This window comes from Podarcis tiliguerta, assembly GCF_965153285.1.
Source record: "Podarcis tiliguerta genome assembly, chromosome: 2".
Lineage (NCBI taxonomy): Eukaryota > Metazoa > Chordata > Lepidosauria > Squamata > Lacertidae > Podarcis > Podarcis tiliguerta.
Genome location: NC_139535.1, coordinates 54,915,773 through 54,928,506, shown reverse-complemented (window position 1 = coordinate 54,928,506; position 12,734 = coordinate 54,915,773). Strand labels below are relative to the sequence as shown.

Genomic DNA, 12,734 nt, shown 5'->3' with positions numbered 1-12,734 from the left:
AGGTTGTGTGGACATCCTTTCTGCCTATGGCAATATTTTCATTGTACCTGAAACAAACTAGCAGCTATTTAATGATACTTATGTTGGTGCAGACTTTGTTAGTAGTTTAAGGTTGAAGGACAAAACACAGTTAATGGCACTCGTCTATGTGTGATACAAGCACAAAAATTCATTTCTGGAACAGGACGTGGTACTCTTAGAACCCTGGGATTCAGTTAAATTACAGCAACAAGTTTTGGGCCCCTATGGTTGGGAAATTGGACTAGATAGAATATGGATAATGCCTGATGAACATTCAGAACTTGGCTGGGTTGACCAGGATTTCCAGCAGCCAGAAGCTTAGGATTCAGTGCTTCTGTTAAAAAGGTAAATATATTGGGTATTATCAAAAGATGGTCGTCAGCCCATAGATTTCAATTTGTATAAAGCTAGAATAGCTTTTCTTAGCACAGAAGTTGGACTTTGATTTTTTAATCCATACATAAATTTACAAAACCTACTAAAATATTAGAAATACATAACCTATAACAACATATAATAGTCTTAAAATTTATCACTATAAGATTACCTACTTAATTTGAATTTACATTATTTAATTTTATTTTTTATATTGCATTTATACAAAAGGATATCTTAGCAACCAGAGCATATCTGTTATTACCTCTATTTTGTTGTTTCATATAATCAGTGACTTCCATAGTTGCTTCTGTTTCTGTAATTATTTTTGCTGCTGTTAAAAGGTCTACTAATTCTGAACGCTCCCTCCTTATAACTTCTTTAAGGCAGCCAAGTAAAATATACAGAGGATTAGTGGAGAATATATGTTCATTCTGTTTATCTGAGTTGCAGCCTTCCTGCAGAAATTGTTGTTTTTCTTCTTAAACAAGTCCATCATTTCGGAATCCATTTTTTAAAAACAACAACAGCTTGGTCCTTTGCCAACATTTCCATCTCTTACATTTTCAGACCAGAAAATCCTTTGATGAATAATATTGGAAACATAGTGGTTTCTTATTTTCATTTTGTCTGGCTATATTTTTATGAAAGATTATAAAGTAGTATATTAAAAAAAATGCCTTCTACGAATTGTCATTTTGGAATAATACCTCCTCTTTCTTTTCACAGCCTGTTTTAGTTTCTGGTGTTCATAAGAAGCTGAAGCCTGAACTCTGGAAACCAGAAGCCTTTAGTCAAGAATTTGGAGATCAGGATGTAGATCTGGTCAATTGTAGGAACTGTGCCATAATCTCAGATGTGAAAGTGCGTGACTTCTGGGATGGCTTTGAGGTCATTTCTAGTAAGTGCCACCTAATTCTGTTGATATTACTTGTGAATGGTTATCTATCACATCAGTGTAGTCTCTGCCCCAACTTATGACACTATTAATGTCATAGCTGAACAGGAGATTTAAAACCAGATCTCTCATTATGGATTTAGGTTTCATTCTTCCCTCCCCTACTCCCCAAAAATCCTGTAGATTTCATAGGAAAAGCAAACTAATAGCAATAGGACAACATACAAGCCAAGTAAAACTATTTCTTTTCAGAACGTCTAAGATCTGATGATGGACAGCCCATGGTACTGAAGTTAAAGGACTGGCCTCCGGGAGAAGATTTTAGAGACATGATGCCGACAAGGCAAGATCCCTTGTTACTCTGGGTCTGGGCCTCTGTGAGAATTGTTGGTGTTCTAGCAATGTATTCTTCTTGCCTTTGCCAGTGTCTAACATGGTACTTGCCCTTTTCAGGTTTGAGGACCTAATGGAGAACCTTCCTCTCCCAGAGTACACGAAGAGGGATGGAAGACTGAATCTGGCATCAAGGTTGCCAAGCTACTTTGTACGACCAGATCTGGGTCCCAAAATGTACAACGCATATGGTATGTAGACCAGGAGAGCATAATTTTGTCCCTACTCATAGTTTGTGTCTTATGAAAGTATATGGACTGGATTATTACCCATGTTAGTCATAAAATTAATTTGTTTCCTTTAAATCTGTTTGCTTCTAATTAAAAGTATAATGTCATTAGAAGTGGAAGATAATTTGGTAATTGTAGACTAAATGGAATCAGACAGTGTTGTCAGAATCAAAGAGAACTTTGTAAAATGAAATGATGCTGTGCAAATCAGGTAAGAGAACTCAAGGACCCATGCCCATCAGACTGAAGAGCAGATGAGTTTTTACACTACTTTACGTATCCATATTCAGTTGCATCCATGTGCTCTTAATCTGTAAAAGGACTGTTTTCATCTGCTCATCCCAGTGAGAGAAGCCCCCTGAGACTCGCTGTGATCAGTTTGGAAAATATTTTGCAGATAAAATCACTCACATCTGCTCCAGCTTGGATTCCAGTGTTGGTGCAGATCTGGGTATGTGATTCAGGAGCATCTGCCTGTCCAGTTTTGATGAGCAGGTTTCAACTACTATTTTCCAAATAAACGGATGTGATTCTTGGGAGAAGAATCCTCAACCCTTGTCCATCTTGGCTGGTAAATCTGCCTGGCCCAAGTTCAATAAGCTTTTGTTGGCTGTAAATAGATCACAGAAGAAGGGGCTATTTCCTTAAGGGGCTAAAGGAAGCATTGATCGTCAACTCTGGAAACATGTTTTGATGCCCCCTTGGGCTTGGGAAAACCTGATGTTTCAGAATAGACTTTGTTATTGGCTGAAGGTGATTGGCCTGGATTTTCCTTTCTGCTGGTGTTTCTAGGACACCTATTAAGAGCTGGGTCCTTAGTGGTTTTTCTGTGTGCATTTTATTTTTATCAGGTTGTGTGCCACTTCGAGTGTGGTAGTGGCTGTGATAAAAAATATTCAATGAAGTGCATTTGTTGATTTGAAGCAGTGGACCATATCATCTGTTTGTACTAAGTGCTGCAATTACAAAGTGATAGGGAGTTTGCACCTGAAGTCTGGCTCCTTTTATAGTTAAACATGCATAGCAGGTGCCCTTATGATGCCCTCCAGATGTTGCTGGACTACATACCCCTTCATTCTTGACGTTTGACCTTAATGTCTGGGACTGGTGGGAGTTAAGAATCCAATAACATCTGAAAGACATCATGTTGGCTACCCTTGATATCTAATCAGCAGAGATCAAGTATCTCTGCTACTGTTCACATTATCATGGCTAATAGCTGAATATTCTCTGTGTGGTGATATACTTTGAATGTAGCATAAAAAAGCATACCTATAAGAAGCAGCTTCAAGCTTGCTGTCATCGTCTCTTTTTTTCGTAGGACTGATAACGGCAGAAGACAGAAGAGTTGGTACAACCAATCTGCATTTGGATGTGTCAGATGCCGTTAACGTCATGGTGTACGTTGGAATTCCCATCGGGGAAGGTTCTCATGATGATGGTAAACTTCTAAGATGATCTTTTTCAAGGTTTAACTTCTGAATCTCCCCCTAGATATGCAAAATATTGCTTATATTAGGCCTGCACCATTTAATTTCTTTTTGTTTTGATTTCTTCTCTGTTCTTGTGTTGCTCTTTGCACATTGGTAATACATGTGAACAAAGGTAATCAGAGGACAAAAAAGATAGTTCAGCTGCAAACTGGAATGCCTAGTCATGTGAATTTACTCATGAGTAGATGTATCAGTTTCTCTTCAAATAAGATACCTGTCTAATAATCATGCGGAACATTATAATAAGCAGAGTACTGCTTTGAGGCGCTAACTCTGCCAGGATGAAACTTGGATGTGGAGTCCTGATTGAAAGTATCACCTGTGCACAAATGCAAATGTCACCAGTTTGATGCATTTCTTAAGTTATATATTTGTGATATATGGATAGTGCAAACATAATATATGATTTTTAGGCATACATAAGCACCCTTGCAGGCTTGAAATGATGTGCTCTTGACAAAGGGAACAAATTTAGTGCTTTTTCCAGAATTACGAAAGATCATATGATTTGGTCCTTTCAAATTTCCTAACTGTCCTGTAACATTAAGTAGGATAACTTTCTTAGATAATTTCTTATGTCTGTAGTTTTGTGCTTCCTTGAATTCATTTGATTGTTACACATTACACTAGAAAGCCATGCAACTTACTGATGTGAATTTCAGAGGTGCTGAAAACGATTGATGAGGGAGATGCTGATGATGTTACAAAACAGCGAATCCATGAAGCAAAGGAGAAGCCAGGGGCACTATGGCACATTTATGCTGCTAAGGATGCTGAGAAGATCAGGGAACTTCTTCGCAAGGTGTGATGGATGTTTCAGGAGTTTAATAATTCACACATTATTCTATACTTTCTGATGAAACTTGTGTCCCAATATTTTAATTAGACTGCCCTAAAAACCTTGTTGAAGAGCGGAGTATTAATGTCCTAAATAGTCTGGGAATGGACTAGGGCAGCTGTAATATCTGCTGTGAGATTTGGATTTTTTCCTACCATACCTGCTTATTGTCTCAAATTCCACCTTAGCCAAAGCTAAGAATTTCATCATAAAGTAACTTGGGGTTGTTTGCTGAATACAGATTAAGAAGAAATCTGCAAGTAGGGAGCATTAAACTCTGATACATTTGTATTAGGTTGGTGAAGAACAAGGACAAGAAAATCCTCCAGATCATGATCCAATCCATGACCAAAGCTGGTACCTGGACCAGACCCTCCGTAAGCGTCTGTATGAGGAGTATGGAGTACAAGGCTGGGCAATAGTGCAGTTCCTGGGAGATGCTGTATTTATTCCTGCAGGGGCCCCTCACCAGGTGAGTGTGGAGTGCTAGGGCCCAAAAGAGCAGGGTAAAAACTTAAGAACGTAAAACAAGTTGTTCATGAAGCGTTCCAAAAAGAGCACAACTTTAGAATGTGACAGGTAACAGAATTTTCAGAAACACTGTACAATTGGTTAGGTTGGTTTTCCTGAGCTTTTTCTGTTGGGGGGCGGGAACAAGTTTAGAGTACTGAAAACCTGCTGACTGTGCTTGGTGAAATTCCAGAAGCTGAAATAAGCACTGAGAGAACTCTAGTTTTCAGAAGTGTCACGTTTCAGTACCTTACTATAGAGTTCCATGTCTACTATTCCTGGGTCTCAAGCTCCATATGTTTTTCTCAAAAATTTATTCCAGTTCTTGAAAGGGTTGGGGGTGGTCCACATTCCTTGAATACTGGAAACTTGAATAAATAATTAAAAGTAAAATATTAGCATATGTGCTTAGCATGTTTACTTTAGTGTAAATTCACTATCTGGGATTCTTAGGTGAAGCAATAAAATGCTTGTAGATTCTGGGTGCAGCTGGTTATTTGAGTCTAGCAAGGATTCAATAACTTTGTAGTGCCTAGCCACCCAGGTGTGAACCAATACCGTATTTTTTGCTCTATAGGACGCACCAGACCACAAGACGCACCTAGTTTTTGGAGGAGGAAAACAAGAAAAAAAATATTCTGAATCTCAGAAGCCAGAACAGCAAGAGGGATCGCTGTGCAGTGAAAGCAGCAATCCCTCTTGCTGTTCTGTCTTCTGGGATAGCTGCACAGCCTGCATTCGCTCCATAAGACGCACACACATTTCCTCTTACTTTTTAGGAGGGAAAAAGTGAGTCTTATAGAGCAAAAAATACGGTAATTTGTTTTCAAACTAAAACTGATCCCTCATCCCAGCTCTGGATCTTGTCTGCTTGCTGCAGGTGTCTCCTTTTATTACTCTTATACCAGAAGTGTGGTACCTATGGTGCTCTGAATATTGTTCAATCCTATCAGCTCCACCCAGCATGACCAGTGGTCAGGAATTACTGGAGTTGTAGTCCACAAACACGTGGAGAACTGTGGGTTCCTCATTCCTGTTTATACCACTAAACTCTTGAGTATTCTGTGAGCAGAAGAACAGGATATAAATATGTTAAATAAGAATTCAAACTTCATTTACAGTGCAATTCTCCTTGCAAATTTTATCATGCACATCATAAAGCATAGGTGTACACTAAAGTGGTGATAATTATTTCTGCATGATTGCCAGTTGTTTCAGGAGGCAGTTAAGCAGCAGATGTCAACTTTGTTTGGCCTAATATGCCAAGATATGCACAGGCCTTCTGCTCTCACACGTAGCCTCCTTTTTCCTTCAGTTTGCAGAACACAGCAATTAAACTCAGAAATCCAGTGTTAACCAGAGCTTGCTGTTCATCTGAACCTGGAAACTGACTCGTGCAAAGTGGCCCCACTAAATTATTCCAGTTTTCCTATGCTAGTCCAGTGAGTCTGCCCGTTTTCAGGAGCAGCTTATGGAGGAGCAGTGGGCCTTGGGGGTGGGGAGCCATAAAGCCCTGTTCCAAGAGTTGTCCTCTGGATTGTACCCTGTGCCTACCAGCTTCAGAACAGGGCAGGATTTTAAGCCACTATTTAAATATCTTTGTTTCTTCTGAAGCTGGTAACCATAGTTTCTTGGTTTGGATGAAAAAGGAAGTTGGTTAGTTGGAGATTGCAGAACATCATAATGAGAGGAGTGAGGAGGAGTGTATGCATGGGCAGAAGGTTTCTGTGCCTCCTGACTTATTTAGCTGAGAAATGGTCATCTCACCATTTGGTCATCATTCAAGGGTTAGTGAGAAATTTGTTTTCCAGAGTGATCCGTCCCACTCCTAGCTTTTCTTACCCAACGCTGGTTTTTTATTATTCCTATCTTCATTGTGAAGAACTGTTTTTCTCCACTCTTGTTTTCTCGGTTTTCTTGATCTTGGTTATTACTGTCATCTTGGTCTTCCTTTAAAAGTATTAACTTGAAGCCTCATCATTTTTTAAAATATAAAATGACCCTAGAAAAAAGAATCACACATTTCCCACACAATCTGGCCTGATTGATGAAACACTGTTATTTGACTCATAGTGCAAAGTCATTATTTGAATGGAAGGCAGTTTGGAAAACTTTGAACATCTGATCTCTTTCTACCTGTTAGATGTGGCTCATGAACACATTGAAATAGCATTTACCAATCTTATTTATACTGCAGAAAGCAATATTTTGAATATACATTGGATTGTTGAGTTTTGATGTTTATCTAGCACCCGGTTCTGCTGCTTATTTTTTCAGGTTCATAATCTGTATAGCTGCATTAAAGTAGCAGAAGATTTTGTATCTCCAGAACATGTGAAACACTGCTTCCGCCTAACCCAGGAGTTCAGGCACCTGTCTAACACTCACACAAACCATGAAGATAAGCTGCAGGTAAGCATCTGTTTTCATGGAACAACCTCTAAAACACATACCAGATTTGGCAGAAAGTACAGTGGTACCTCGGGTTACATACGCTTCAGGTTACAGACTACGCTAACCCAGAAATAGTGCTTCAGGTTAAGAACTTTGCTTCAGGATGAGAACAGAAATCGTTCTCCGGCGGCGCAGCAGCAGCAGGAGGCCCCACCACCTAAAGTGGTGCTTCAGGTTAAGAACAGTTTCAGGTTAAGTACGGACCTCCGGAACGAATTAAGTACATAACCCGAGGTACCACTGTATTTGCAAAACTGCATAGGGTTAAATTTGACTAAAGTTATAAGCTAGCTGCTGGTCATGTTAGCTAGAGCTGCCATACATTGGCAGGGGGGTGGGGAATTGACGCATGGGAGGGAATTTCCGAAAGGTGGTGCTTTGTCCTGAATCTTAGGCAAGTCACTTGAAAAATCATGGGGGGTTTTGGCATTTTTTTATTTTAAAAAAAAATCTGTGAACTTGGGTTTTGTTTACTTTTTGAAATATGGCAACCCTGTGTTAGCTGAATGAATTCTTATAAAGTGGGTTGAACCTAAAGAAGGACAAGAAGAACTCCACTGGGGCTTTCCTGTTTCCTCTTCACTGTAGCCCCCTGCACCTTGAAAAGACCCCTCTGGATGCTCTGGAATGGCTTGCAGTAGGTCATAAGGAAGGCTGCCTTGTGGGGGTGCTTTTCCACTAACACGCTATACTTTTGGATGCAACCCAACTTAAACCAGTATCAAAGGCTTAGCCTGTTGCTAGGAAAAGATCATCATAGTAGATGTGTACATGTTTTGCCAAAAAGGGGGGGGGGGCAATTATGGGGTTCTCCTGACTTTGGTTTAGAATAGGGAGATCAGCATTCATATTGGAATGTAATATTTTATTGGATGCTTTTCGAGTTTGATCCAGTATCCTTGTAAGAAGTATTAGCAGCTCAGACATCTTCCCATATTCATTTATGAATACATTCATTTATGAATACAGTGAATTAATAATTGAGGAACTCTGGCGTGTCTTACATAGTAGATGGAAACGACTGTTCAGAGTTTTGATTTTCAGTGTCTTCATTTTCTTCTATTTGCAGGTGAAGAACATTATCTACCATGCAGTGAAAGATGCTGTTGGCACACTAAAGGCTCACGAGTCTAAACTGGCTAGGTCGTAGGAACTGGTGATTCCAAACACCCCCCCCCCTCTGGAGTCATTTTTTTGCTCACAGTATAGAAGGGGAACGCACATACCTGCCTGTGCAGGAGCCAGACGCTTCTCGCTAAGAGATGCCGTGGCATTCATTACACTCTCCAGCCACCGTCTTCTATGCTGCCTCAATACTAAGGAAACTAAAGGAAGGTCACTATAACATGCAAAGTTTCCCACCTAATGAAAGGTGCTGTGTCCCTTTCCTGTGGCCTTTTGCAAATTTAAATTGTATGGAAACCATGTGGTGTTCCTGCCTATTATGAATAGAACGTGTGAACCTTTTTCATGCCTAGTTAGTCTTTCCAAGAAGTTAGAAAGAATGATGTGAAGATGGACATTCTCTAGCAGACTTAAGTAGCCAACTCTGAAAGAGTGCGATCACCAGGAGCTGCTGAAGCAAGTCCTCCTGAGTCTGACACAGGCCAAGGAAAGAAAGATGTTCTTCATGCTCCCTTTTTAAGAGTTCGCTATACACTGTAGAAACGCAGAATCGCAGAGAGAAACCACTTTTCCCCTGATGGCTCCAGGATTTAAAAATGTGTATTTAGTGAAAAACTAGGTTTGTAGTGAAACAGTATTTCATGAAAGTAGATATTTTTAGAATTTGAAATACCACAACTGTTCCTGGGTTACAAGGAAAGGCACATTGTGTTTAGTCTTCCTTTCAGTAAAACCTTTCAAGAAATGATTCTTAGAAATAAATCCAGAATAGCACAATTGGCCAGAGGAGAGCTAAAAGAAATTGACTTCCAACACCAGTTTCCACAAATACAAGGGGGGGAAAGAACTTTTATGTTTTGGAGATGTTGTACATCTCTCCCTAAACTGGCAAACCAGGTAATAGTTCACCAGTTGTCAGTTCTAGATTGGGACTTATACTTCCCAGAGCTAATTTTCAATATCAGCTTTGTCCAGAAATATTTTCAGTAAAATGTTCCTGCTTGATAGAGTTGTATTCAGAATTGTCACCATTGAACTGATGGATTCCATTGTTTGACTGTACATTGGGACTATATCTACCTTCTATCCAGCTGTACTGTAGTGCCACCTGCAGGCCTGTTAATATGTTCACGGTTATTTCATTTTTAAAAAAATAAAAGTCATTTACTGTAGAATCTTCTTGAAACCTACACTGAATCTGTGCAAGAGGAATTGTGGGTGGGGCTAAAGAAGTGTCTTTGCTTCTGAGCTCCCACTCCTCTCCCATAACTCCTGAGAGCTGCATTCATGCATATTTTTCAGAGGCAACTTCCAAGGTTTGCTACACCATTTCCCTTCAGTACCTAGTAATAATGACCTTTTTTCAGGAGGCAGCAAAACTGCATCATGGTTTCAGCAGTGAACCAGTCAAGCAATCCCATGTGTATTTTATTTCTCTTACAGGTATGATGTGGTCAAACTTGACCCATGAAACACTCTGGCATAACATAGACTCCACTCCCCAATTCAGAACAGGCTAAACCCTGTAAGAGTTACTATGGGAGAGCAAAAATGTCATAGTTGTAGTCACTTAGAAGAAACCAAGATGTAGCAAACATTGTGTTTTTCCACTTATCTATACCACTCAAACTGGGATAAAGTCTCTGTGTGTGCTTACTCTCAGCTATTTATATGAATTGCAAAGCCCCTTCAAAATGCCTTCAGTTTTCCCTTCACCCACCAGCAAAATGTTCCTCATCCATTTACAGCTATACCGTAATTTCGTTGGCAATCTCATTTGAAATCAGCCTCATGCAACCAACGTTGGATACCCAGGTTTGGGCAGCTGGAGCATACTTGGGCTCCCATACTTTTGGAGCTGCATTGGTGCAAGGCCAGAATCAGTGCCATGACATGCAGCTCTGGTCACATCTCTCCACATTTGTTGGGTGACCGAGGGGTAAAATAGCCACCCCCAGAGATCTATTCCCTCATCTCTGCATGCATACTCCCTAACAATTCTAGTTCATCAGCACTGACCATAGGACAGCAGCTGAAATTCCTCAGTATATATTCCAGACTGTCAACATGGTCTCATCATTAGAACATAAGAGGCCTGCTGAATCAGACCAAAGGCCTGTCTTGCCCTACATTCTGTGGCTAGCCTGGCCTATGGGAAGCCCACAAGCAGGGCATGAGCAAAACCACACACTCCAGCTCACGATCCCCAGCAGCTGGTATTCAGACGTAACATGTCTCTGACAGCTGAAGTTAATACCACCATCATAACTACTAGCAATTGGTTTGTCTCATTTGCCCAACATTACTGTACTGGTTTTGGTGGGTGACATTACTTCCTTTTCTGTAGGCTCCAGTAATTCCCTCATAGCAGGAGAATCTTCTCAAGCAGGAGTTGATGCCTTCCAAACTACACATTTTATCATGGCTGCCAAGCATCTAAGCCTCAGGACAAAAAATGCTAGTGGAAATCACAGCAACGATTTGAATAGCAAACCCATATTTTATTTGTGGTGGTTTCAAGCTGTCCTGGATTTTAACTTCTCTCATCTGTGCTCCAGTGACTAAGCATTAAAAATATTGCTATGTTGCACTCCATTTCATAGGATTTTTAATGGGAAATCTCAGCTATTGCTTAGATTCTGAACATTTAGGAAATAAACTTGAGTGTGTATAGTATTTGTATCCTAAGTCATGCAATTGCTACTACTAAAAACATATAGCAGCAATACTAGAGGAGCATGTAACATGCCCTCTCCAAGTTGTAGAAGAAGTCAAAGCAATAAAATTAAGATCCCTGACCTCCTTAGCACCATGTTGAATTCCACCTGTTTGGGTGATAGTCAACCAAATTTTGCTGAGTAGACCTATTAAAATTAATGAATGTTGTTTTATAGTGTGTCTGAACCTTTTGCTGGAGTTGTAATAATTATTTATGAATATGTGTTTAGCCTTAACCTTATGCCCCAAGAAGTTCACATGCAAAAGGAATAAAGAAAGATTGATTAACTTGAATATATGTGGCCAAATATATGGATGCGGCTTAAGAAAGCAGGTACAAATAAAAGCTGGTTGCAAATTGTACAACACAAACATACCTTGGTCTAAAGAGCAAAGAAAGATCCCTATCAAAAGCTCAAAGAGAATTTAAGTGTGACATTTGTCACAGTGCCCACACTAAAGCAAAGAAAGAAAGAAAGAAAGGAGGAGGAAGAATAGTGTCCTGAAGCAAAGCATAGTGTCAGGCTGGTCCTTGAGAGAGTAGTGTGAAAAGGGGTCCATGAAAGCAAACTAGCCACTGAACATCTGGAGTATTTGTATTATTCTGAGCCAATGCTAGGCTATGGAGAGGGTCTTTGGGATTATTGATTTGTCATAACACATATTCCATTGTTACATTATTTCATATTAAGTTCCTGTCTGTTCCTCATTTTGTTTATTTTGCTCATTTGGTACTGAAATGATGTCCCCTTACTGAGAAATTACTAAACTAGTTATATTTGTTTCCAGAGTCTTAAGGTTTTCTTAATGTTGTGAAACCCATTCTTTTTACAGGAGATGTTAAAGTTTGCTGGTAACACCAGATTACTGTGCTGAACTTTATGTAAAGTATTAGGAGCCCAGGAACATATTTCTGGGACATATTTGAGACAGTAACTGGACCAGGGTCAAGGAAGTTCATTTAGGGGTATATTTTATATCAAGTTTATGCCACCTATTCCAATGCCATGATCTAAAAAGTTCAGACTGGCACACACCATTACAACATAACTTAGTCATGTTCATTAATTCAGTGGGTCTACTCTGAGTAAAACTTAGTTGAATAGCACCCTTTGTCCTCTTTCATTGTTCTTCCTAGATGTGCTGGCCAGCAATTACACATTTTTTGCTGAATAATCCATTCGGGAGGCATTAAGCAGGCCAGCCATGGGTAACTGTTAATCATTTCATCATGGGAGCACATCAAAATACTGTGGCTTTCAGTTCTCCTTTCACATCCTCATTCTTGTGCAGTGAAATGCTTTAGCCAGCCAACTGGCTGTTGAAATGCTTTGAAGCTTTCAGTGAACTCTCTTTCCCTTTTTGGCCTTTTGATAGGCACTTTCCAGCTCTTCCTTTCCTTCTTTCTTATAGCTTATTCAGCCACTGGGGAGCCAGTTAAAAGTAGTAAAGGTTTCAGTATCATTTTTTAGTACATGGCAAAACAGAGTAATTGACTGACCAAGATATATCTGACACAACCTTACATCTGAGGTTGTGGTAGAACATTTGAAAAGCGCAGACTCCAGTGAGCCTTTTCCTTTTTTACGCTTTCACCAATTAACCATTAAAAAGATATGCTAAAAACATTTTAAGAAGAATGGCAAGGCCACTGAGAATGCATGTACATTTTAACTTTA

General features: G+C 39.7%; 1 protein-coding gene across 8 annotated transcripts in view; it reads left to right on the top strand.

Annotated features, from left to right (window-relative positions):
- Window positions 1–9,512, top strand: part of KDM3B (lysine demethylase 3B) — a 38,040-nt gene extending 28,528 nt beyond the window's left edge. For all 8 annotated transcript variants that reach the window (XM_083429322.1, XM_083429321.1, XM_083429320.1 and 5 more), the window contains 8 exons: window positions 1,126–1,297; window positions 1,547–1,637; window positions 1,748–1,878; window positions 3,239–3,358; window positions 4,073–4,212; window positions 4,544–4,720; window positions 7,036–7,170; window positions 8,282–9,512. In XM_083429322.1, coding sequence (XP_083285448.1) covers window positions 1,126–1,297; window positions 1,547–1,637; window positions 1,748–1,878; window positions 3,239–3,358; window positions 4,073–4,212; window positions 4,544–4,720; window positions 7,036–7,170; window positions 8,282–8,362 — 1,047 coding nt within the window. In that variant the 3' untranslated portion in view covers window positions 8,363–9,512. The remainder of the gene's footprint in view (window positions 1–1,125; window positions 1,298–1,546; window positions 1,638–1,747; window positions 1,879–3,238; window positions 3,359–4,072; window positions 4,213–4,543; window positions 4,721–7,035; window positions 7,171–8,281) is intronic.
- The last annotated feature ends 3,222 nt before the right edge of the window (window positions 9,513–12,734 follow it).